At 39.1% G+C, this 27,982-nt stretch overlaps 1 protein-coding gene across 1 annotated transcript in view; it reads left to right on the top strand.

Annotated features, from left to right (window-relative positions):
• The window catches only part of LIN7A (lin-7 homolog A, crumbs cell polarity complex component), a 63,148-nt gene that overhangs the window by 18,540 nt on the left and 16,626 nt on the right, over positions 1-27,982 (top strand). Inside the window, exons 2-3 of the mRNA XM_030548634.1 lie at positions 9,502-9,620; positions 27,470-27,541. Of these exons, the coding sequence (XP_030404494.1) occupies positions 9,502-9,620; positions 27,470-27,541 (191 nt within the window). The remainder of the gene's footprint in view (positions 1-9,501; positions 9,621-27,469; positions 27,542-27,982) is intronic.

The following is a 27,982-nucleotide window of genomic DNA, read 5'->3' on the forward strand; positions in this document are numbered from 1 at the left end:
TCTCCATTCTTCTAAACTCTCCATTTTAATCAGTAAAGAGAATTACTGGAACAGGAGAGAACACTGGTCTGTGAGCAAGTAAGGAACTGCACACAAGAATGAAAGCAAATTGGGCTGTCTGGTGTATGACATCATAGAAGGAAGTGTAATGGAATACAAAGTAGCAAGTGACAGCAGGGTTCTACCAATACTGAGGATTTTCGGAAGTATACACTGAAATTCATCCAAAACTGAATATTACAGAAATAACTACACTTAATTAAAATAGTAGGAGATCAAGATGAACTGTGAAGTTATACAAGGATTTATTTGATTGAAACGCTTTACCTTCTAACTAGATAAAATCTTCAGACACACTTGAATGAGGGAGAATGACATGCCCAAGTCTCCTCAGATTTTCAAACAACATATTAGCTGAAACTCTCCCTTTTTTACTGACCTGGGTGTATTTCTACTCTGCCTTGGTGAGCTTTTTAAATAGCTGTTTTTTGAAATGTCAGAGGCAAACTGTGTATTCTTACTATTAATTGCAGTGACATCCCTAATGACATTTTGTGTTTATTTTATATATTTCCTCTTTCTGATAAATAATACAGTTTCACCTTCAATGAACTTTTTCTTACCTAAAGTGAGTGTGGCAGTAGAAAGACAAAATGTGTCTCAGAAAGGTGGGGAGTCTACTATCTAAAACCTTGTTAGTCTACAAGAAATTTTTATATTTCCTTATTGCGAGCAGTCCAGCAAGATGATTCCAGACCAGCTGATGAAAAAAACAAACAGCCATATATTGCCTATGTAAGCAATTACTGCTTGAACCAAAACTAACTTCACAGAACACTGTCATTACTAGTCAAAAAGACTCTGTTATGCCAATGGGTAAAAATTGTTCAGGGGGCTGCAGATTATAACAGTGCAATCTCTAGATAAGCACAGGAATAGAAGACTATACATTAATTAATGTAGTACAGCTCTTACCTCTGGTGTAGATAGTGGATCTAAGTATCTTGCATTCCAAGAGTTACTGAAAACACTAAACAAGTCACTGTTGAACACAAAATGACTCAGAATGCTAAAATCAAGTATCCTGGAATTTCTATGAATTGCTGAATTTCCTGGATCTCCTGAGTTAGAATTAAGACAAACCTTGCCAAATTCTGCTATCAGTTACAGCTATTATACATACTCCAACAAAAGCTAGAATTTACATTACAAACTTCTAACAGAACTGTGACATGTCTATCAGTGTTGGAGTATATAGGATCCTTATTTCTCATAGCATCCAGGTTTGGTAGTTGTTTTGGGGCTACAGTTATCTGAAATGCAAAATACTGGAAATAATATTTATGTTTAAAATGGTCAACAGATTAATTTCAGGCAGATCTACCTAAATTGTGTTTAATGACATTAGTTTTGAATAAAGAGACAGCAGGGGAGAATGATATATAATTACACCATTAGAAAGAAGTGAGACTAAACATAGGGACCGAAGGACAGTGATAAACAAGCAAGATGACCTGCCTTTACAATTGTATTATGCTACATGGCTATGTCTACACAATTCTACTTCATTTAATACTGCATGGTAATGTTCCAGTTTTTAATCACAGTATGAAATCATACTAGCTCCATGTTCTAGTGATTTCTACCTCTTTCTTTACGTCTGTACAGTAACATTATAATAGCCTGCTTATGGTCCCCAACGAATGCAAATGAAACTGCATTCAAATGAAAAAATATAAAAATATTACACTAGATGAGAATTTTTCTGAAAACAATATTCCTTTTTGATGCACACCGTTGATATAATGTGTTCCATCTGCAGCCACCTCACCATTATCTGTATTTCACTGATAATGTGACCCACCATGCTGAAACATTATTTCCTCAAGTGCTGCGTGTGAGTTCAATGATGAGAAGAGAGGAGAAGTGAACAGAATATTAAATAGAATGGGGGGAGAGTAGAGATCATTGCTTAGAAGAGAGAAGTATAAAGTGGTGTTGGTAAAAATAAAAATGTAGGAGGAGCATTAGATCCAAAAGGGAAAGAATAAACAGATGTTCCTTTTATGATATATTCAACATAAAATATCAGTTAATCATTCACCCCTAGTCTTCAAACAAAACTCTCATTGATCTCAATGGAAGATCAGTGAGTGGAATGAAGACAAATTCATTTGAAATTTAGATTTCAATCAAATGAAATTGTGATCAAAGGGATTATTATTGGAAGGCTTCTGTTTAAAAAAAATACTCTGGTTCCCTGATTGATGAAAGGGGTGAATTAGAAATAGTAAAGAGAGAAGACTGAGTTTAATTTCCTTTATTATATAATATAAATGTAGCTTTAAAGTGATTTTAAAACAGTTTCACAATTTCAATGGATTTTTAATTAATTAATTCACACTTTCTACAAATATGTGAGAAAATATTATGAGAACACTTTGTTGCCCATACTTCATAACAAACAGAACTAATTCCTTAGAATAATTACACAGCAAAAGGAGGATTTGGTCAAGAAAAGAATCCCAAAGGGAAATTCTGGCCCTATTGAAAGCAAGAGAAGTGTTCCCATTAAGTTCAATAGGGGCAGGATTTCACCCCATATGTTAACTTCTCACAACTGACTTTGAAATCTTCACAGCTGCCAGTTACATCAATTCTTTTTCCTTACTCCTTGGAACTATTATTCACATTTTAACTCTGCCTTCAAGCAGATATTCCATGTTGGGTGAAATTCTCCCTGTCCAGAGGACCAGCACAAAGCCTATGCTCCACTTGAGCCCTTATGCAGGGATGAACTTCACGCTTGTTGAACCTGCCTTAGAGCGGATGTTTACCCAAGCCTAACCTCAACAGGCGTATCACTGGAAAGCAGTACAATGTTTCAAACCCGCATGAGGTAATATTTTACCTTCATGCCTATATTTTATAGTCTGTGTTGAATCTTGTTTTGTCTTATGAAACAAGAATAATGCTCATGACAAAGGTGTCTGCTTGGAACAAACAGATATGACCATGAGCACATTCCTCATTTTCACTTTGGGATTTAATCCTCCTCCAAAGCTATTTATTGCTTCATATATTCTTCTGCCATGAACATTATCCCTAAAGTCACTACCAAATGGAGTCAGAGCACACGGCCCAGCAGTGATAAGGGAAGGGACACAGCACATTGTTAAGAAATATGATAGAGAGATAATACATCAGAGCAACAGCTTGTATCACTGCATCTATTTTACAGCATTGGATGAATTTGGGAACATGGAAAGTTATATATTTTTTTAAAAAAATGTCTTTGTAATAGGGACATTGATAGTCTCTCACTATATTTTCTGAGCACTGGGATTTCCTTATGTTACCTGCAAATGGAAACTCCCAGTGCTATATTACTTGCTGGTGTCAGAAACAATAAATTAAATGGTATCATTTATTTACTTGCTGCTATTCTTGGGAAATCTTCCAACTCCTGGGGCCAAAGGGTAAACAATTTACTGTTTTCAGCATCCCAAAACCCCAGACAGTCATGCTTCAACTTTTACTGTAGCTTACAACAGCATCTAAGACTTTGAGTTTCATCTTTTGAAATAAGTATATATATATGTATTTCTTAGACTTTCATTTTAGAAAAAAAATGGTGTGCAGTACTGCTTATATAGTTAAAAATTGCATTTGCTCAACTAGTGAACATCTTGAGTTTTAAAGTATGAGAAATAAAATATTGAAATAAAGTATATATGTTTTCAGCAGAAAGGTTTACTTTGGGTTTCAGTGGCAGGATTTACAATTCTGAGAAACTGCTAGGCAGGAAGTATCCTGCCTTCATGATCACTGATCAGCGATGGACAATTTTGTCCTGATAAAGTAATGCTTAGAATTTAATATCCTTGATAGAGATCGTTATATGAACGATGGTCTGTGAAGATCACTCTCAACTTGTTCTCTGCAGCTTAGATTAGAGTCTGGGGCCCTATTCTCTTACCGCAGAGCCTGTGTAACTCCCAGCTAAGTCAATACCTTGTAAGCAATATTCCTAGCCTATCTCACAGTGGGAGAATAAAACCCTAGCTCTCCTGATCCTGCAGTTGAATTACATTTCTTAATAAAGCTTATACTGTCTTTCTAATTTGCATCTGGATTCTTTATTACTACAAAGACAACTGTAAGTACTCGCATGGTGAAGGTCTGACTCAAGAAAACCAGGTATAGTGGCTATGGTTTGAAAACCCACACAGGAGCACCATCTACGTACACATACTGTATTATACTCACCTAGTAAAGCATGGAAAAAGTAAAGTACTCATGACTTTTGTTATGGTAAGCAAGATAGTGAAAAGTAATGCCTCCCACAGTTTGCATAATGGAGTCCTGACCCATGACTGGGACTCCTAGGTGCTACGATAATACAACGAATAGGCAGCATATCATCAACTGGTAAAGTTACTACCATTGGTAGTTTTCATTATTTAGTTTAAGAACAATCACAAGCTTTGCTTTTTTTCTCGATACTTTAAATGACTGCCTCATGGCCAGCTGGTACGGGAACCCACAAGGGGAGAGGCAACTCTACATTTAATCCTGAGTGGAGCGCAGGAGCTGGTCCAAGAGGTAACTATAACAGGACCGCTTCGAAATAGTGACCATAATACAATAGCATTCAACATCCCTGTAGTGGGAAGAACGTTTCAACAGCCCAACACTGTGGCATTTAATTTCAAAAGGGGGAACTATGCAAAAATGAGGAGGTTAGTTAAACAAAAGTTAAAAGGTACAGTGACTAAAGTGAAATCCCTGCAAGCTGCATGGTGCTTTTTAAAGACACCATAATAGAGGCCCAACTTCAATGTATACCCCAAATTAAGAAACACAGTAAAAGAACTAAAAAAGAGCAACCGTGGCTTAGCAACCATGTAAAAGAAGCAGTGAGGGATAAAAAGACTTCCTTTAAAAAGTGGAAGTCAAATCCTAGTGAGGCAAATAGAAAGGAGCATAAACACTGCCAAATTAAGTGGAAGAGTGTAATAAGAAAAGCCAAAGAGGAGTTTGAAGAACGGCTAGCCAAAAGCTCCAAAGGTAATAACAAAATGTTTTTTAAGTACATCAGAAGCAGGAAGCCTGCTAAACAACCAGTGGGGCTCCTTGACAATCGAGATACAAAAGGAGCGCTTAAAGACGATAAAGTCATTGCGGAGAAACTAAATGGATTCTTTGCTTCAGTCTTCATGGCTGAGGATGTTAGGGAGATTCGCAAACCTGAGCTGGCTTTTGTAGGTGACAAATCTGAGGAACTGTCACACACTGAACTGTCACTAGAGGTGGTTTTGGAATTAATTGATAAACTCAATATTAACAAGTCACTGAGACCAGATGGCATTCACCCAAGAGTTCTGAAAGAACTCAAATGTGAAGTTGCGGAACTATTAACTAAGGTTTGTAACCTTTCCTTTAAATCGGCTTCTGTACCCAATGACTGGAAGTTAGCTAATGTAATGCCAATATTTAAAAAGGGCTCTAGAGGTGATCCCGGCAATTACAGACCGGTAAGTCTAACGTCGGTACCAGACGAATTAGTCGAAACAATAGTTAAGAATAAAATTGTCAGACATATAGAAAAACAAACCGTTGAGCAATAGTCAACATGGTTTCTGTAAAGGGAAATTGTGTCTTACTAATCTATTGGAGTTCTTTGAAGAGATCAACAAACGTGGACAAGGGGGATCCAGTGGACGTAATGTACTTAGATTTCCAGAAAGCCTTTGACAAAGTCCCTCACCAAAGGCTCTTACGTAAATTAAGCTGTCATGGGATAAAAGGGAAGGTCCTTCCATGGATTGAGAACTGGTTAAGGCAGGGAACAAAGGGTAGGAATTAATGGTAAATTCTCAGAATAGAGAGGGGTAACTAGTGGTGTTCGCCAAGGGTCAGTCCTCGGACCAATCCTATTCAACTTATTCATAAATGATCTGGAGAAAAGGGTAAACGGTGAGGTGGCAAAGTTTGCAGATGATACTAAACTGCTCAAGATAGTTAAGACCAAAGCAGACTGTGAAGAACTTCAAAAAGATCTCACAAAACTAAGTGATTGGGCAACAAAATGGCAAATGAAATTTAATGTGGATAAATGTAAAGTAATGCACATTTGAAAAAATAACTCCAACTATACATACAATATGATGGGGGCTAATTTAGCTACAACGAATCAGGAAAAAGATCTTGGAGTCATCGTGGATAGTTCTCTGAAGATGTCCACGCAGTGTGCAGAGGCGGTCAAAAAAGCAAACAGGATGTTAGGAATCATTAAAAAGGGGACAGAGAATAAGACTGAGAATATCTTATTGCCCTTATATGAATCGATGGTACTCCCACATCTCAAATACTTCATACAGATGTGGTCTCCTCATCTCAAAAAAGACATACTGGCACTAGAAAAGGTTCAGAAAAGGGCAACTACAATGATTAAGGATTTGGAGAGGGTCCCATATGAGGAAAGATTAAAGAGGCTAGGACTCTTCAGCTTGGAAAAGAGGAAACTAAGGGGGGATATGATAGAGGTATATAAAATCATGAGTGATGTGGAGAAAGTGGATAAGAAAAAGTTATTTACTTATTCTCATAATACAAGAACTAAGGGTCACCAAATGAAATTAATGGGCAGCAGGTTTAAAACAAATAAAAGGAAGTTCTTCTTCACACAGCGCATAGTCAACTTGTGGAACTCCTTACCTGAGGAGATTGTGAAGGCTAGGACTATAACAGCCTTTAAAAGGGAACTGAATAAATTCATGGTGGTGAAGTCCATAAATGGCTATTAGCCAGGATGGGTAAGGAATGGTGTCCCTAGCCTCTGTTTGTCAGAGGATGGAGATGGATGGCAGGAAAGAGATCACTTGATCATTGCCTGTTAGCTTCACTCCCTCTGGGGCACCTGGCATTGGCCACTGTTGGTAAACAAGATACTGGGCTAGATGGACCTTTGGTCTGACCCGGTACGGCCATTCTTATGTTCTTTGCATTTTCATGAAGTGCTGCCTGAATTTGTGTTTATTCATGTGCAACTACTCTATCAGAAAATAGGAGATGCCTACTTCAGCAAATGACAACTTGGCACTCAGTTTTGCCTAGGAATTGACGTACTCACCTCCTGTTGATTTCACATCAGAGAGCATGAATTTATCATTTGTACTACCATGTTCCCCTCTTTGCAATATATCGCAATACTAAATGCAAGCTTGTCCTACTTCTAAATACAATTACTCATACTGTGAATGATCCAGGCACCAATTCAGGAAGGGACTTAAGCACATGCTTATCTTTAAGCATATACTTAAAACTCATTGATTTCAATAGGACAATGACATGCCTAGAGTTAATTAAGCATTTGCTTTAAGAATAGGGTAACTTTTCCAAAGTGGTGCCAAAAGAATACTCATGTCAGTGGGAGTCTTTCCGCTGAATTTAATAGGTTTTGGATCAGGACCATAGTGAACTTGGGGAGAAGCAGAGAATCCACAGAACTAGAGGTAGAACAGCTACGTGGGAATAAAATAGTGGGGGATCACCCAGCAGCTGCACTATGCTTCTGCTCAGTATATTTTGGGAGGAGGGCTAGGAAGGAAGCTCTAAACTGGGCTAACAAGGGTAAAAACAGAACAAACAAAAAAAAACCCATGTAATTTAGAGCAGCTGAAGGGCTTTTCTAAGCTATGGCAACTGCAGAGGTCCAATCAGAACTGCTATGCCAGCAAAGAGTATTGGGCAATTCTCAGATGCAGCCCTTCATCTGCTTTGCACTGTCTGCACAGAGCAGAGCAGCTGAAGCTGGGGCCAAGGACTAAAGACTGGAAGTCTAAAAATTAACTAACTGTGAACCTCAGTTTGAATGGGAAATATCAAAACTATGAATCTGGTAAAGAGCCATTTTTTGAGGTATTTCATTGTGAGAAAGATAAAAATGCAAAGAACAAAACTATTATTATGAATATTAAAAAATATACTTTAAACCACTCATCTGAAGCCATCTTTTCCCCACTTCTAAATAGCTTCTCATGTCTGTGCCAGATAGGACATCTGCTCAGAAGAGCTAAACTGCAAGACGAGGATTCTAAGAATTGTTTCAATTAGTGTAATCTCCCAGTCACAAACACTACAATCTTTATCATGGGGAAGGAGGGTTATTTAAGGTAATTTCCATTCATTATAAAGATTTTATTTTTAAACACAGCTAAATCACATTTAAAATGCCTCAAATATTTTGCATGCATGTAGCATTGTATATTCCCTTAGTCACTATATGACTACACTATGATATTTTTAGTATTTTGGTATAATTGGCTAGTGATATCACGGGTAGAAATGAAAATAAGTCTACATTAGAGGCAATGGGAATGACCAGACAATTAAGACATCATTACAGTGTTGCCAGGCTTCATCCACCTCCGCAAATTTTGTGGCTGTAATTCACCTCCAGTGCATCTCCTGCAGCAGAAGTTGTAACGTAGGCTTCTATTACATGGTAGCAAAAATGTCTGAGCCCTGCCTATGCTGCAGCTTCCGCAATTGCTACCACTGGTTAGAATCCACCCCCTACAGCTCAGTTGCTTGTTTCAGTTAATTCTTGCAAAGAAATGTATTTTAACTAGGTGGACTGTCTCAGCTCCCTCACTTGATCAGTGGATAGCCTCCATCAAGTAATATATGGAACAAATAACTACCCAGCATGCTTATATGGCCCCCATCACCACCTTATTTGAACATCTCACAATCTTTAATATATTTATCCTCACAACATCCTTATGAGGTAGGAAAGTGCTTTTATCCCTATTTTACAGATGAGGAACCAAGGCAGAGATACTTAGTGATTTTCCCACAGTCATCTAGGAACTACATGGCAGAGCAGGGAATTAAACTTGGCTCTTCAGAGTCCTGGGCAAGTGCTCTAATCACTAGAGAAGCCACCTTCTAACAACAAGCAAAACAAGTTCGTACAAAGAAAAGATTACATTATTTCCTTATCCATTATCATACCAGATGGACTTATACATAAGGACTATTTTTAACTCAGACTCTTTGAAAGCATGCCCCTGTACCTCTTTGGTCTGTTCTCTTAAATGCAGAAGGAAGCAGTTATGTATTTCTAACTGTTTTAAACATACTACTGTATATTATCTGCTTACACTGGTATCTGTTTCTAGAAAAGAGTACTTGTAATTGATAAATATGCATGTAATGTCAGTACTGAAGGATTCAGATTTCTGAACAGCAGTGCCTACACATATATTAGTTTAAAGTAATGTATACATTTCAAGGGGTTTACCTGCAGAAATGAACTTTTTCTTGTCTGTTAAAGAGTTATAAACACAAAAACAAATAAATTAAGCATTGACAAAGCTGATTGTGCATTGAAAATATTGCTCATCACCACTGTACCACTTAATTGTAACATTACTCATTCTTACATGTCAAATCTCTGCTTTTCTGACTTTATTCCTATTTTTACCCATTCAGATGTTGCAAGAGCAATTGAATTACTGGAGAAACTACAGGAGTCTGGAGAAGTACCAGTTCACAAGCTACAGTCCCTAAAGAAAGTACTGCAGAGTGAGTTTTGTACAGCTATCAGAGAGGTACGGAAATGAAAGTCATTTCTTAGCATAGCCTTATTCCTGTAAGCATTGAGGGAGCAGGAGCACACTGTCCACCACAGTAAAGGATATGTGATTCTAAGTCATGATGCAGAGACAATGTGGGGCTAATCCAAAATCCACTGATGTTAAGGGGACTGCTTCAGGGGACCTCAGCGGGCATTGGATCAGGCCTGTACAGAGAGGTGAGGTCATGCTGTATGTGTTAGAAAGTTGTAACCGCTGGCCAGTGCTGAGGACTGGGAACATTACCCTGCCATCTGTGCGAAAAGGCCCTCCTTGCACTCTCCGGCAGTCGGTGATAAATTATGGCTGCCTCCCACACAAGTACACAGAGGGAGAAGGAGCTCCTTGTGCTCTTATCTCTTCTTGCCCTCCAACATATCCACACAAACTCAGCTAGGATGTCTCTAAAGCAGTAAAACATGTTCTGGGCTCACAGTAGTGAGACAATAGTTAAGGCTGCTTCCAATTTTTTGTTTTACAGAGTTGGTTCCTTTTTGGAACCCTCTTTTGTAAGCATACCATGGGGAATGTGAACCAAATTTCATATATGTAAATGATAATGCTTTATCTTTCACTTTACAATTTCTTGAACAGAAGATACAAATGAAGCTAATCAGTTCAATAGGATTCCTAAATGCTTAGGATTATTTCCCTACTAAATTAACATTATTTGTATGCCAGACTGAAGTGATTGGAAACATTCTTATGGAGACAAAAGTTTACAGCTTGCAACCTGCAAGCCTCTCAGTTCTCCTTTGTGCTTATCTATTTAATGCCTAACACTAATCTTCCTTCAGTGACATCAATGGGAGTTCTATCGTTTACTTCAGTGATAGCAGGATTGCACTCTTTGGTATTGAGGCAGCAGAAGTGCATTGATAGTTTTTTTTTTTTTCATTAATGGCTAGAAGGAAGAAAAAAGGGAAGGTACATTTAGTTTATCCGCAACGTGCAACACACCTTTATTTTACTGAATATATTCTGCATTGCAAGAAACAGAGAGAGGTTTCCACTTAAATAGCCCACAGTTTTAAAGACTTTTTAGGGAAATATGGTTCCAAGACCATAAATAATGGCATATTCTATTCTAAGATGCTGATATCCTGGCTAGTCTTTTCATTTAACTAGCTAAATGTTTCCTTCATTGACAGCAGGAAGCACAGAAGGTTTTAGAGAGGGGGGGGGGGGAGAGAGAGCACAGCTTGGCACTCAAGTTATAAAGGGCAGCTTTGCTATCTCTACAATACTACCAATGAAATCCTAGCACATTTATATTCATCAGCAGAAAATATTCTCAACAGCAACAAACATGTAGCTTTTTGAAGAGGTTTGGAGCATAGGAAGCTAGGAAATAGCCTAGATTGTAATGCACTATCAGTTCAGTGAACTAAAAATATTTAAGGAGAATTTGATAGGATCATCTATAAGACATAGTAAGTGCTTTTATGGGCTATTGGGTAAAACCATCCTGTACTAAACTGATTTTTCTTTTATTGTTTCACACTAGTAAGTACATAATATTCACTTTAGGATATTTATAATAATTTATTTACAGTTGACCGACTCCACATGAGTGGTCAGGTAAATTGTGCCAACTGTTATAAATGACATTTATTTTCTCTTTCTTTTTTTAAATATCAGTGTGGTAAAAAAGGAAATTTAATTTAAAAAAAAAAGTGTTTTTATTCATGTCAGTCCTGACTTTCTAGTGAAAACTTTCAGCTATATTAAATTAACGCAAATCTATTCATCTGTTATAGGTGAAGGTGGTAGCTCACCCAATAAGTAAGGTTGCGTGACATATCTTATTATAAGACCCTGTTTCAGTTGCTTATACTGTGCCAAATTAACTGTTAGGGCTAAACTTTTCCATTCTGGGTGTCTCTGGCAGGCTGAAGATTTTCAGAAAGTCTCAGCAAAAATGTTTCCACCATTTCTGAGAATTATATTAGGGGAAAATACATTGTTTTGCTCATGTTAAATTCTTGCAACTATTTTGTTAAGAAACTCTAGCATCTTCATGCATTGGAGCAATGGCTTGAAATGTAGTGGGAGGAGTTGCCTTTTTGTCAGGGATGTGCCTTTTCCTATTTCCATGAAAAAAAAATGCCCAAATTTGTCCACTTTACAAGCCTTTGAAAAATCTCAGTTCACACAATGCTCAGCAGAGACTTCTTAGAGTTTGACAGCTAAATTCACTGAATCATTCCATCTACATACTCGAGGTTGGGACTGCAAAGGCAAGGCAGGACTTTCCTTCAGTTGCTCCTCCTGGTTGCTGGGGGCTGCTGTGGACCCAGGCACAGAGCAGGGAGTCAGTCTCTCTTGTACTCTCAATGCTCCCCCTGTTACTTGATATCAAAGCAGTGTGAAGGAGGCAGTAAATCCAAGTATTAAGAAGAAGTTGTGAACTGTGAGAGTTAAGGTTCCCTGTGAAATCTTATTTGGGCCTCTCGTTGCATATGCATTATGATACAGTCTTTGCACAATCACATTTTTAACAGGAACCCAGTGCACAGGCTGGACCTGCTCTGGGGATGAATCACAGATGTGTAGTGAAGGAGACTGTTGTCCATAAGACCCCCTGCCTCATTTGTTGCCAAAGTTGGAAGGTGTGGTCCTGTTGTGATTACTGGGAGACAGTGGGCCTAAGCCTGCCCAAAGCTAAAGGGCCCTCCCCTTCAACTGACGGGAAGGAGCAATTGAACCCAAGCCTCAAATAAATACTGGTGACAACAAATGCAAAAACAGTGATGGAAATGAAGTCAAAGAGAAACAACAAAGGGAACTGGCAGGGAGACTGAGCACACAATGGGGTCATGCAGGTTGGGCAGCCTCATGAACTGGCTGAACACCACAGAGTCCACCAGTCCTTCCGACCATAGGCCAGGAGATCTCAGATTCTTATGGTGCAAGCCAGGATCAACCTCCAGTACACCACAGATGGGGGTTATATATAAGGAGGGGATCCTTCTCCTCGGATGCTGCTATAGATCTGGTCGCTGAAGCTAGAGTCCAGGTCCTGAGAAGGTTCTCATAAAAGACTGGTAACTCAGAGGTCTCAGGAGAGACCTCTCAGGTGGAGATAAGAACTGTTATTTGTATTGTGACCTTCAGAAGTAGTGGAGGAAGGCATGTGCCAGCACACTCCATGCCAGGCTACCTGCACTATGAAGGAGTATGCAGGGCCTGAAGGCAGAAGGTGTGGACCTGACAACAGATGCACCAGGCACTGTCTTCTCTCCCCCAGGCGGAAGTTCAGGATACCTGCAGAGACCCAGTGCAGCCCCAGCCAGAAAAAATCCATCATGTATCTTAGTGGAGAAAGTTCCACTTTGGGGTTGAGGTTGGTTGGAGAAGAAAACATTTCTCTGGAAAGCAGATCTTGAAAAACAGTGGCCAATTGAAACTGCTCAGGGGTTGGGATATTAAAACATGTACCGGGGAAATGGATTATTGGGAAGAATGCATAGGTGGTCAACGATGTGTGATAAATCTAATTTGTAAAATGCATAAATGCATGATAGATGGGATAAGCCATATTTCATCTATAATTAACTATACATGCAGCAGATTAATGTATAATGGAATTACCCTTTAGGGCATTAAATGTTAGGATAGATGATGATATAACAATATGAAATCCAATATGTAGCAACCTATTAAAATGGCTGTAACACATTGTATTAATGGAACCCCCAAACTGGCAAAAAAATTAATCTTTGTTAGAAACAATCATTTTCTTTTAAAAGGGACCCTTATTGTAGTTAATAATTATAAATTTGATTTAAATCACAAGGTGGTTTTAAGATGCCATGTCAAGAATTGGCAATTAATGAAAAAGAGCTAACAAAATAATTAACTGGCGTGCTCACTTAGCTGAATATTAGTATCACTTGGAGGAATTTGTCCCAGATTGGCAAGACATTTTTATTGGCCCTGGAAATAATGAATAGCTATTTGAAATATATAATTATGTTATAATTCCTTTTGAAAATGGAAGCACCAATTTTCAGTCCATTGGCATGGTATTTGGTTTTCAGTCCATTGGCATGGTATATGGTTTCCACAACTAAGTTCCCTGAGGCCTACCATGAAGTCTAGAATATAATTTTTAATAATGGCCAGACAAACCCATTTTGGCCTAATCATATTAAAAATCCCATGTAAGAGTTAAGACAGTTCAAGTTCTCTAGATACAGGGAAAGGTAAAGGGTTACTACCTTGTTGCCTGGAAAAAGTTAGGTTCTTCTCCAGTCCTGCCCATCATACAACAGTCCAATTCTTAAGGCATGCACCTTTCCTATTATTACTTTAAATCAAGTATAAGTGAGGTGTTAGACTGCAAGGCTGAATGACATAGTTCATTTCCTAAAAAGATGAACTCAGATACAGAAATAAGACAATGTAAATTTATGGTTTGATTATACTTGGAGTAAGGCAAAATAAAGAAATGAAATTATGTAGAATTGTAAATGAAATTAACTTTTAGTCTGGCTATTAGAGCAAGGCTAAATATTTCAGTTGATATTTCTTTCCCATTGGAAAATGGGGTTTGGGTCAACTGAAATGTTTTGTGAAGTCGAGTCATATTTGCCAAATTGTTTCAGTTAAAAAAAAAATCAGAAAACAAATCAGAGTTTTATTTTGACATTTTTAAACACAACATTTCAATTATGATTCAAAATAATGTTTTCTTTTGAAATTTATTTCAATTTCATGAAAAAAATAAAATGTTTAAGAAAGCTCAGAAACAAAATGAAGTGTTTTGTTTTGGGTGAGACAAAATAATATTTAGTTTCATGTGAAAATATTTTTTGACTTCAATTGACTAGGAGCTGGAATTTTCTCACTAAAACTATTTTTTGGGGGGAGGGGGGATTTTTTGGAATGGCTAGTGAACCAAAAAAAATCAGCCATTTGTAGAGCTTTATTAGCAATACATCTTAAATAGCTATATACAGAAAGTGTTAGAATACATTGCTGAACCAAAAGAATAACAAATCATCAACAAAAGATGTGGCACAAATTAATAAATAAAATTCACTTACATTGCTTTTGCCCTTGGTAATCAACAGTGGAAGGTAATACATATGAACAGACCCTTATTTCTCCTGGAGTATGAGGTTGCCCTTTAAGAAGTTGCATATTAAAAGGTTCTGGAAATGAAGAGTTTTGTTCACCTGTAGGTTAAACAACTATATTTATTAAGATATCAGTGCCTCACTACCACCATACCAAATAACTAAATATATAATAATAAAATTCAGCACCACTGGGACCAGTTTTCTCTGTGAATGTTATTTAAAATAAAATTTGATTTGTAATGTCCTATATCAGTGAAATGGATAATTTATTACATAAATTAATCTCATGTACAATAGGATTGGGAAGGCTAAATAAAGTCTGTCTAGTTTATAAACCAGGGAAGCTAAAATATGCATTGTCTTATTGCTTTATTATTTTAACATTTCTACCCAAATATCTGGTCATCATCTGATGCTATTTTTCCAAGACTGTCAACAGCAGACATGGTTTACGAAAAGTCACTGTATAGCTGCTGAGTACTTTGTATGGGATTATCTGGAGAAACAGAATTTGTTTTGAGGAAGCGTCATTATAAAGACTTTATTGATTTAAAATACGCTTTTCTCTGTGGATTAGAGTACTTTCCGGAGAAAACTTAATAAAAACTAGTGAAGCGAGATCCTGACTAAGTTGAAGTCAGTGGCAAAACTCCCATTGACTTTAATGGGCCAAGATTTCGCCCCTGGTGCTTTTGAAATACTTTTGGTTATATTATATCATATCAAAACTGGGGTTCGTTACCAAATTGTTAGGTTAGAATTCAGTGAGAAACATTTATTCCCACCTTTAAAAGGTTTTTTACAAGCCCATATTCTGTCACTATTCCTGGATATGGTACATGTGAGTGATTTTGCTTTATTAATAATGGATGATAATTTTCATGCCTCAGTGATTTTAAGCACTAGAATCCCACACTGCTACATGTGGCTATATTATTTTCTTCAGTTGGTTTATAGTCCCTTAATAAGTTACTTTCATACTTCATATATTTTTGCAAACATTAGGGAGAAACACTAAAGTTGGGTGGGTAGTATAAGTTGGGTACAGTGATATCGAACAATGAAGAATTGCCTGACAGCAGGAATCTGGCTAGATTCCTTCAACTATTCACCTTAGTTCTAGCATTCAGGGTTTGTCATTCTAACATTTGGGATTTCTTTTTAAAAAGCTGTACACAGTGCAATGTTTTTGGGGTGTTTGTTAGACTCAACTCACACTCCCTCCACCTTAACTTTCTTATAAGAAAGTTCTTTATTTAGAAATTTTAAGTGTTGTTCTAGAAATCATCAGACAGTCCCAGGTTTTTCTGTGTTTCAGGGGTTCCAAGATCAACTTTTGCTCAGTTTACAAGTACAATATTATTTCTCTCTCACTGCCAGCCCTAGATTTTGACAGTTAAGTTGCACTCTTTCTGCCTGCTGAATCATTCACCCTACCTGTTTAAAAAAAAAAAAAAAAAAGATTCTGCAGGCCAAATTCTACAGTCTGTAACAGTTGAGCAACCCCAGTGTTCAGATTCTGCTCTCCGTTACACTGGTTTAACTGCTTTTTTGTTCCCCCATCACCGAAGGCAGAATTTTAGATAATTTTGTAGCTGGTAGATGAGCAGAAATAGAATCCTGTTCTCTCTGTGTAAACCTACAGAGCCAACATGTGTGCAAACATACTAAAATATTACTTTGAATACGCACAGGGAGAAGACCCATGGCTGAAGATGATAGAATTTTCAGGATAGAATTGTCCTTTAACTTCAATATGAAACCCCAAATTTAAGGTCCAGTTCTGCTTTTTTTACCCTTTGAAATTAAGGTACTACACTACTCAACATGAGTAAAAGTGGAAGAACTGGACCTTTCGTAAGTTAACTGGTGGCCAAGGAGGCTACTCATCTGAATAAGGCAAACAAGATTTACCATTTAAATTACAGGTTATATAAAATATACCAAGTAAAACTATAGATTAAAAATAGTTTCAGAACACATTCTTGTTAATTTAGCAGGAACAATCTTACAGCACTGCATATGGAATTGTCCCATATATAGTATGCTGCTTTGCAGAACATAATCGTATGCAGTGTTGTTTAGCTCTGTTGGTCCCAGAACATTAGAGAGACAAGATGGGGTGAGGTAATATCTATTATTGGACCAACTTTTGCTGGTGAGAGAGACAAGCTTTTGAGCTTACACAGAGCTATTACTGAAGAAGAGCTCTGTGTAAGTGGAGAAGCTTGTCTCTCTCACCAGCATAAGTTGGTCCAACAAAAGATATTAACTCATCCACCTTGTCCCCCAGAACATAATTGACTTTTAAATCTTGTATAAACTAGCTTTCAAATTTCTGAAAGAAATCTTTATGGTTGCAAAATTCTTTGTGAAGTTTTGTTCTTGGCAGTTCATATTGTAATTTCAGTTCATATGCTTAACAGGTAAAGAGAGGGCAAATGTAATAGTTTAAAACTAATAATGTAGTTTTCATTCCAAATTAACAGATTTTGGAAACAGTTTAAAGCTAGACTTTGGGCCAAGTTCAGTGAGATTTTTTTGTCATGCTTACACTAGAGCTGCATTTGCATCTTTGTGTTACAATTGCTTTTATTGGATGTTAAATCTGCAATTTCAATCTTTGGTTTTGAAATATTGAGTCAGTTCCTGGCCATATTCTCAGTTAAACTCATACAATTCTCCTGATTTCTGTGAAGTTGCACCAATTTAAAAATGTATGATGCTATTCCCATTGGAGTCCATGATAACAACCCCTTGGACTTCAGTGGGTTCAGGATCAGGCCTCTAGCAAGAGCAAAATTTTACCCCTTTTAACCTCTCTAGCTTTTTATGGTTGTATCTTATAATAATAAGAGCTATAAAGGGTGAAACTCAGAGTTGTCTGACCTTATTTATATATATAGTTCTGTGGGGAGCATGATACTTTGTAGACATGAGATGTTTGGTGTTAAGATCTTCAATAAAATACTATGCAGAAATAAGTGATAAAATAGTAATAATTCTACCAAGACATCATATTCGTACTTCTGGGGAAAGGGAGTTATTTAATTTTGTTCAGTGATGACTTCTGAATGACTAAGGATTAGTGTTATGAGACTCTAGTGCAGGGGCGGGCAAACGTTTTGGCCTGAGAGCTGCATCAGGTTTCAGAAATTGTATGGAGGGCCAGTTAGGGGAGGCTGTGCCTCCCCAAACAGCCAGGCGTGTCCTGGCCTCTGCCCCTGCCCCTGCCCCCTATCCCCCCTGCTTCTCTCCCCCAATGGCCCCCCCAAGAACCCTGCCCCATCCAACACCCCCATTCCCTGATGCCCCCCCCAGGACCCCTGCCTCATCTGCCTCCCCCTCCCATTCCCTGTCCCCTGACCACCTCCACCCCTGACTGCCCCCTGCCACCCCATCCAACCCCCCCTCCCTCGTGACTGCCCCCCGGGACCCCTGTACCCATTCAACCCCCCACATTCCCTGCCCTCTGACCATCCCGACCCATGTCCACACCCCTGCCCCCTACCACCCCGAACTCCCATGCCCTCTATCCAACCCCCCCTGCTCCCTAACTGCCCCCCCAGGACCACTGCCCCCATTCAACCTCCCTGTTCCCTGCCTCTGACTGCCCCAACCCCTATCCACGCCCCGAACTTCCCTGCTCTCTATCCAAACCCCCCACTCCCTTCCCCCTTACCACGCTGCCTGGAGCACTGGTGGCTGGCGGCGCTACAGTCGCACTGCCCAACTGGAGCCAGCCATGTCACAGCACAGCACAGAGCACCAAGTCAGGTTGTGCTCTGCTGCTGTGCTGCCCAGCCACCCAGAGCACTGCGCCGGCAGCACGGCGTGCTGAGGCTGCGGGGAAGGGGGAACAGCAGGGGAGGGGCCGGGGGCTAGCCTCCTGGGACAGGAGCTCAGAGGAGGTTCCTGCGGGTCGTAGTTTGCCCACCTCTGCTCTACTGTGAATTTTATCCTCCCTCCCTTGGTTACTTTGCAGTATTTGTCGGGAGCATGTTTAGAAATTAGGACAGGCAATGACTGGTCAAATCTCACTAAACAACCTGCCTCTTTCCCTATTCCCACCATAGAGTATAAAGTATTTAGAAAGTTCAGAAACTAGAATAACTTGAGGTTTAAATAAGCAGAGATCATATTTCTTGTTCACCTTCTTAGATGCATTACATTTCCTGTAGTTACCAGGCTTCAGAGTAGCAGCTGTGTTAGTCTGTATCCTCAAAAAGAACAGGAGTATTTGTGGCACCTTAGAGACTAACAAATTTATTTCAGCATAAGCTTTCGTGGGCTACTGCTCACTTCTTCGGATGCATAGAATGGAACACACAGACAGAAGATAGTTATACATACAGAGAACATGAAAAGGTGGAAGCCTCTTCAGTTGGTATGCGTATTTCCACCTTTTCATGTTCTCTGTATGAATAAATATCTTCTGTCTTTGTCACCATCTTACTAACATAAGTGATGTACCCTGACTTTGTTTCTTGAATGCACTGGATTGCCTGAATGAATGTTTGGAATGATACCTTGTCACTAGGCAGATGGCCCTCATTAACGGCAATTTTATATGAGTATACCAGGCAGACCAAGCACTATCTGAGAGGAGACGTTATTAAGCCTCTGTGCAATTACATGATCCCCATGACTTCACTAGAGGAGATTTAAAGCAGCTGCCGTTGTCACTTTTTTAAAAGCAGCTTAGAGCTAAATACACTGATATCACAGATGTTATATTCCAGAATCTAGGGCCATATCAAACCATTGATCTTTACGGAGTATTCCCCATTGGCTTCAATGGAGAGTTCTCACTGAAACCAATGAGAAGTACTGATTAAAGATCAGTTGTTGAGGTTGGCTGCTGGCTATATAACTACTTGCATTTGTGCTTGGCTTGCTTAGCTGTGCCCCAGGGGGAAAAAAACCAATATTCCAAAAAAGCCTGCAAACACCCAATAGTACAATAACACTGTTTTTCTCTCATGTCAATGTTTGGCTAGGTTGGTGCTGCATAATTGCTAGAATTCTAAACTGTCCTAATTTGATTTAGCTAATTCTGTACAGAGCTTGCTGCAGTTACTTATTTCATGGAAGATTGTTCTAATACAACATTGGATATGCAAATCAGCAACCTATTTGCTTTCCCCACATTATCATTTTTGTTTAGAGTCGCAGTATCATATTTGATTATATAAAACTCTGGAGAATAACAATAGCCTTTACTGCAGTTCATCTCAAGCCTGCTTCTTCATTAGCAGAGAAATCTGCAGCCAGGTGAACTGATGAGAAAAATATTTATTCTGGCAGTCCGCTGGCGTGGACCAGTGCAGTTTTACTACAGACTTGCATTCCTGCCTTGTTACAGCCCCCAGTGGTTCCCTACTCCCATCCACCAAAGTCTTTTAGGAAATTCTTGAGAAGTGTCTTTCAATCTATAATTCTGGGTTACTCCCTCAGAGGGGGAAAAAAAGCTTGTCTAATTCTAAGTCTACCTCTATGAACCCCATGTTATCTGTTTGCCTCCCAAGTGTCTAAAAATAGAAACAAATAGTTTCACTCTCTCTTACTTCCATTCCAGCCAGGTAGAAGGAACACTTGGAATGGTCTCAGATAATAGAATGATGTGCTCAGCTTTAGCCAGCTGCTGATTTTTGGCAAGGCACCGAGAAAGCTGTTTATGTTTGGTGTAGAGCTGTTGTGGTCTGCAGCCCATACCGACTCACTGATAAAGTGAAGGGAATGTGTGTTATTGAAGGCTCAGATACTTCTCCAAACCAGAATAGGCAATGAGTTGAGAGATGGGATTACTAAGTTATGGTCTGTGGATTATAAGTGGTCTGCGGGGAGCTGGTTGCTCCCTTCCTCATTTCCAGCTGCTATAAATTGCTGTAAAAGCCTCTAAAGATATACCAAGGCCAGTATTTTCAAAAAAGGCTACTGATTTTGGGTGTCCAGACTTGAGAAATCTTGAGCCTCTTCTATAGAGGTGCTGAGCAGCAACAACTCCCATTTATTTCAAATGGAATGGGGAGAGCTCTGTGCTTCTGGAAGTCTGTCTCAGGAACAAGGAAATATGCCAAATGACCTAATAGGTATTTTCAGTGTCTAATGTATATTAATCTTATTAGAATGTAAATTAAATTCAGTTACTATATCTGGCATTTTCAGTAAGAAATCACATTGCAGGAGGGAAGGGAGGGCGTGTAGAGATATCATGCCCTAGCAGCAGTACCAGGAGCATTCTGTCTGACTCATCCAATACATGTCAGAGCACACACTGTGGAAGACATGACAGCATGCATGCTACGTGCATCTGTTATGCTCTCGTGGCCAACACAGAAGGGAGTGAGACCATGGCCCAAGTTCATCCTACGCCCTGGGGATCATTCACTGTGATTTTCAGCATAGGACAGTCACAGTCCTCACACTGCAGGAATTCAAGCACCAAGACTGTGTCCAGCCCTTGCACAAAAGCCAAGAAAGAGGAGGTAAGACTCTCCTTGTCCCTTCCTTCCCACGCTTACAAGCATGCAGAAAAGCTAGTCCCAAAACTAGAGCAAGACGCTAATCCAACCAATTCTGTTTGTTACAGCTGCCAGTTTTACAAAGCATATGTAATTACAGTGAGAGATGTGAAGGCAGATGGAAAAGGGCACTAGCAGCTAAAGGGTGATTGAAATGAAAGCTGAAATGTAGCAACCAATAGTATTGATAAAAATTAATGGGAAAGGTCATCTGGTAACTCAAAGACTAAGCTAAGTATTTATATGGCTCCATCAGCATGGTATCCAAGTATCTATCAAGTATTTTTAAAAAAGCAACAGAAAACAAGATAAAAAGATCTTTTGGGTCAAAACAAATGTTTAGGCTCTAACTGGATCCTACAGAATGTGTGACATCTTAAATTAAAAAACTTTTCCCCTTACATTGGTTAAACTTCAATTATTTTGGAAGATATTTCAACCCCAAAGCAGATTTTTTTCACTGCCTAAGGATAGTTTAACAAAGTTTCAAGATTCAGAGCATTTTTCACTTTGGTAAAACTGACCAAGTTTCTTTTCTTCCCCTGAAAGAAATGTTTTAATAAAATATCCTCATATTACAAATGTTAACTTTTACATTTTCATATATTTCTGTCATATGTTCTATAGTTAAAACTGTCATATCACCTCAGGAAGTTAAATGAGATTTAGTTCATTTGCAGGTTTGGACTTTTTAATGAGTTATCCTCTGTGCTGCATAAGGCAAAATGACACAGTGTGGCTGCACTGTAGGGGATTGTTCTGACAGCTGTGATAATGATGTGGATGTTTGTCTCTGAGGGTAGCTGCTAACAAATTTCCTGATGCAAACACAAAACTACTTACAGACTAATGAAAGATTACCATACCAAAATGTTCAAAATGCTTGCAGCCTAAATGACCACCTTATATTTATTAGATCACATACAAATAGCTGCTTCTTACAGTGCTAGCTAATAAAAAACACAGCTTTTCTGTAAGTTGTCAAAGTTCAGTAGCTACAGGAAACAACTTCTGTAATATAGATTTTTTTTTATTTCTTGTAAACTCATAATATGTCACAAATGTCTCTCCGCAGGGATTTCATTTTTCAGTTGTTTTCACTTTATTGTGCTCCCAGGTGCATGTTTGTTTTGTCCATTTTAAAAAGAGGCCTTTTGTCAGTGTGCTTCAGACTGCAAAATTGAAAATAATTTTGATCTTATATACAATGTATGTACATCTGTGTGTGTATTATATGTATACAAACAGACCCACACAAAGTCTCAGTACCTAATTCTGGTTCTATCCAGAATTATTTGACCGCGCATTGCATGCCATGCAATCCTAACATCAGTCCTCCATTTATTCACGTGATAGGGCATTGTGCTTGTGGAAAAGGAGCATACACTGACACCATGAAGTTACAAGAGGATAGGATATGCAACATAGTGACAACCATGATGTTTTTAGATGGCCATATATTTGTTAGCAGCAGAGGTTCTTAAAGTCTTCCACGGTGGGAACTGCCATTTAAAGAGACTGCCCATTGAATACTCCCTCTTCTATTCTGAGTCATACAAAATATCCCCCATCCCAGTTCTCGAGAGCAAAACATCCCTGTGGTAACTATCACTATGGGAAAGCAATTTGGAAAATAATATCTGTATAGCTGTACTTTAATGCTATTTGACAGCTGTAGAGGAAGAAGAGGAAGAGGCAGAATCCATGACCTACAACTCTCCATACTACTGGCTTATGGACCATAGGTGTTCAAGTAATGTGTTACGGTATCTTAATTATAACTTGTTACTGAAGTGGAAAATATATTACCATTCTTTTATTATCCAGTACTTAACCCTCCTGAGCCTATTTACCTCATGAGATCATCTAAAATTAGCACACAAGAAAAACAGAAATATGTGAAATTGCATATGGTGAGAGTGGGAGACACAACAGTTAGCCCAGCTGTGGCAAGTCTCTTTATTCGCAGTGACCTAGTACAGCATTTCCTAACTAGCAGGGTGGAAGTGCCAGGCTAGACTAACCCGAGGTTGGGATGAAGGAACAGTGAGGAGGGAAACATCACATGAGTGGGTATGGAGAAAGCTACAGAACTCTGAATCCACCCGTGCATCAATCCACATATATACACCCACAGTTGTGTTTGGCATCATATAAGTTTCCCACCTTCCTTTTTTTTTTAAATAAAAATAACTTCTTATCTGTCACTTGCTGACTTTATAGATTAGTCTCTGATTTGGTTTTGGCATGGAGTTCTTAGTTTTTCCATATGATCTAAAATATCTACATAAATATTTATAATTGGCAGAGATAACCTTTTATGCTCATTGAGTTGGTGACTTCTGTAAAGGACTTTTTTTTTTGTCTTGAATTATTTCTTTAACTGATGCTGTTACTTTGGCATATTCTCATTTACTGGCACTCTTGTGTAAGTGCTGAAATAATTGTAATCAGTAACCTATTCCTATTTTTCTTACTTGAAAGTAGAAATTAAAAGATAGTGTTCAGAGGCTAAACATTCCTGAGGAAGAGAAGCCTGGCACAAGGACAATCAGACAACCAGTAACATAAAACATGTCCCCAAGCAGACTTGTAAGACTAGAAAAAAAAAGATAAAATTGACAGTCTTAGCTCAGCGATGCCCAAACTGTGGTCCATGGTCCACCAACGACAGTCCTTGGAGCAAGTGTTGGTTTTCCAGAGAGAGCTATCTGGTCACACAGCACTTACTGTCTTTGTTTCTGATTGCCCCTAAAGATGTGCAGAGGTGGAGAGGTGACTGGAGGCATAAAAAAACAATAATGGGGAAAGGAGAGGGAGAGCAGCTTAGCTGCCTTCATAAGAGCCTGATGCTACATAGTAGCTGGAGGAAAGGCGCAAGCGTCATCCCAGAGACTGGAGTCTGCAGGGTAATTATGTCTGGGGACAGAGGATCATATAGCCGAATAGCACATATATATTGGAGCAAATGAAATAGGGAACTAAGCAGCAGGGAAGCATATGAAAGTGAAGAGGTTAAAGAACAGATGGTAGAAAGCGGGGGCGGGTAGAGAGAGAGCACAAGGAGATAAAACGATGAGCAAGAGGAGGAGATGTTGCCATTAACTTTTTTTCCCCCAAAAGGAAAAAAAACACTTATACTAGTCAGATAAAAATACATGAATACTCTTCTTCTGTCCAAGCAATTGCTGTAGTTGCCATAGGAATGTTATTTAATTGCAAACAAGCAAGAAGGTCCATATTATGAATCCTGTTCTAATCAATTCAGTTTTACTGGGATCAATATTTCAATAGTGCAAACAAGATCACCTTCTTTCTTAGCTCACCTGTTAGTGTTGTTAAGTATATACTCTATTTTGCTGTTGTGTGTTGTAATGTTTGTTTTGGTGTAGCTCTGTAGAAAAGATTATTTTCACAGGATATGAGCAGTGACATGTATACACGGTATTAATCTTGTGGGCCTATCTGTTCCATTTCTTGGAGATACGTTTTTCATTCACTTCAGTCCAGAGAGGGAAAAACTGAATTGTGTATTACACAAATATTGTTGGTCTTGAGAACTGCCTAATCTATTAAAAGCCGCTATAAAAGAGTTTAAGGTGTGGAGTCAACTCGAAGTGTGTCTACAACGTATATGGACACTAGAGAGAAAAGTCTACGGAGATTCTGCTGTACAGCTCAGCTTCTGCCTGCTGGTCTGCCATCATCTGTTTTTGTGGCATGAAGGAATGTGTGAAAACTACACAATTAACTGCCTCATTTCTGTCCTCCTCCCATTCAGCTCCTGGTGCTCTCTACATCTGAAATTCTTCCCCAGCACTGTCTAGCATGTCCCTATCCTGCTCTCATTAAAACACCCTTTTTTCAAAAGTTCTAAAACTCCCTGGACTTCCTTTCACTGAAGCATTAAAAGTCAAAGTCTACTAAAACTTAAACCAAATCCTGGCAGTAATGAAACAGGTGCTAAACCTCACTGCTCAATCACTTTGCATTTGTTGCATTTTATCCCCTATCCTTCATTTCTGTTTGGTTTGTGATCTCCATGGAGCAAGGATCTTGTGTTTCTGTTTGTAAAACACCTAACATGATTTGGATACAATAGAAATAAGTGACCATCCATTAGCAGTCCTCAAGTACTCTTATATTTACAGAAGTCTTTTTAAATAGCTTGCTGCTTTCTTTAGAATTCTTAAGAAGCTCATTTGGTCCTGTATCTTACCACTCTCAATTTCTTTATAATTTGTCCTAGTTTGTCCTCTAATTCTATAAATAAATCTTTTTTTTCTCCCCTCTGAAATTTTGTTTCTGTTTCTTGCCTTTTTTTTTTTTTTTTTTTTGGCCTTCATTTTTCAGGCTGAAGCAATCTAAAGTCCTCTGAATATGCTGTTATTGCTATGAATAGGGTGGAATCCACATCTGTAACATTTCACCACTGGAAGAAACACCAGCCTTTTAAAGGGGTTAACTGAGAGAAGTCTCTATTTAAACTGTAACTTCGAGAACTCAAGCAGTAAACACACTGCCACACATAGGCTCTTACAGAATAGTTCTCGTAGTGTCTCTCATGCAGCAGAGCGTTGGCTGCATTACACTTCCCAAGTGTCTTCCCACAGCTTCACCAGGACTTCAGCAGGCCAGTAACAGGAGGCTGTGAGGCCTGGTGGACAGAGCACTGGACTGAGACTGGGCTACCTGTGTTCTATTCCTGGTCTGCCATTGCCCTGCTGAGGACCTTGGGAAAGTCACATCTACTGACTGTGCCTTGGTTTCCCTGTCTGTCAACCAGGGATAATGATCCTGACCTCCTTTGTAAAATGCTTTGAGATCTACTGATCCAAAGCACTATGTAAGAGCTAGGTACTTCTTATTATAATGTACACTTCCCTATGCCAGCTAAAGCTCCTGTGCCACAATGGGGTTCACTGCAAAGAACGGCATGCATTGCAAGGACTTCCCTCCATCAGGGTTTCTGCCAAGTACTGTGAGGCTGCCTGTGAATTCCAACATCTGTTGCTTAAATATGGCAGCTACCTAGAAAGAACGGACTATCCTCTCTAACCCACACTGATGAGTTGTGCATGTGGTTTGAACTATCAGGCGGATAAGGGAAGGGGTTAGTGCAACTGGCACCCAGGCTCTGTTTCTTGTATTGCTGCCTGAGCCTTTTCTGCCTCTGCTTATCTATAACTCCCATAAGCCACTCACTAATTTAAAAAACAAAAACAAAACAAAAACAAAAAGGTTGTTCATCACCAGGACAGGGTATCAGAACTCCATCACCTCCTTTCTGCACTCATTCCCGCGGACCCAGGATACTACCGTAAGAGATGATGCCATCTCCCTATTCTTTGAGAGAAGATCTAAGAGAGAAGGATGAAAAGGGAGGGTTACGGGCAAGAGAAAGGGGAGCAAAGAGGAGAACATTGTGCAGGAAGTTACAGCTATTGGGATTCCCTGATGGAGGGAAGTCCTTGCAATGCATGCTGTTCTTTGCAGTGAACCCATTGTGGCACATGTGATATAACTTCATTTTATATAACTACACAGGGTCCCAATCCATCAAGGACCATCCCCAATGTTAACCATTGCTAACTTACCACGCAGTGGGGAATAAGGGATGGCAATCTATTTGTCATGACAGACTAATGCCAATAGGTTACAGCAAAGATTAAATACAACACCACCACCAAGCTTAGATGGCAAAGGTCTGTAGCGCTGAGTATGATGCCCACATTCTACAATTAAATTCCCTGAGATTTAATTTGGACTTCCCTCCGCAGACCCTACCAGGAAAGGTTGGTGTCCCCCTCCCCTTTTTTTTTTTTTTTTTTACTTCTGCCTCCTGACTTCCCAATTCATGAGGGGGTTCAGAGGTCACAGAAACTCAACAAGTTCCTGTCAGAGACAATTGACACAGTCCAAGGCAGACATGGCCAGAAGGTGGCCACTGGTGGAATAGGGATTGGCTCTATAAAATTGTGGGCCCACAGATGGGTAGAGAGCAGTTTTGGGAGGCTTAGATGGAGGATTGCAAATAATGTCTTCAAGGGAACTAAATGCACAGTTAGGGCAACAAACACAGGATTCCCTAACTGTACTAATGGAGCATTAATGAAACCATCTTATGGTAGAAAGAGTGTATCCTGGATAGGATAAAATAAATTAAGGTTTTGTTCCTATAATTAATTTCTCTTTATTTCCATGAACATTTTAGGTATATCAATATATGCATGAAACCATAACTGTTAATGGCTGCCCAGAATTCCGTGCGAGGGCCACTGCAAAGGTAAGACCTGTGCAACTATTGAAGTACGTGTTACCAAAATGACCTAGTAATTGACTGTGCGCGTGTGTGTTTCAGGTATTCGTGTGTGCTCTGTAAGAAAATTTAGACATCAGTGGCAGCCCAGAGTCTAGAACCAGTGCTACTTCCCAGGTAACAATCCTAATGGCAAATTTAACCTTTGTGCTGCTTCTGTAGCTTAAGAAAAGAGAATGATATCATGGGATTTGGTGGTTTATTGAAAAATCAGTTTGCAAAAGCAAATCTACTGGTTCATTCTGTAGAATTAAACCTGGAATACCAATATTTTTATGACAAATTCTCCTATAGGGCTCATCCCAAGTAGCAGGTGGTCTAGCCTCCAATCAGCACATGTAGGATTTTCAGAGGTGCTGAGCACAGAAGACTCCAGCTGAAGTTAATGGGAGTTGTGGGTGCCCATCA

Source organism: Gopherus evgoodei, chromosome 1, assembly GCF_007399415.2.
Source record: "Gopherus evgoodei ecotype Sinaloan lineage chromosome 1, rGopEvg1_v1.p, whole genome shotgun sequence".
Lineage (NCBI taxonomy): Eukaryota > Metazoa > Chordata > Testudines > Testudinidae > Gopherus > Gopherus evgoodei.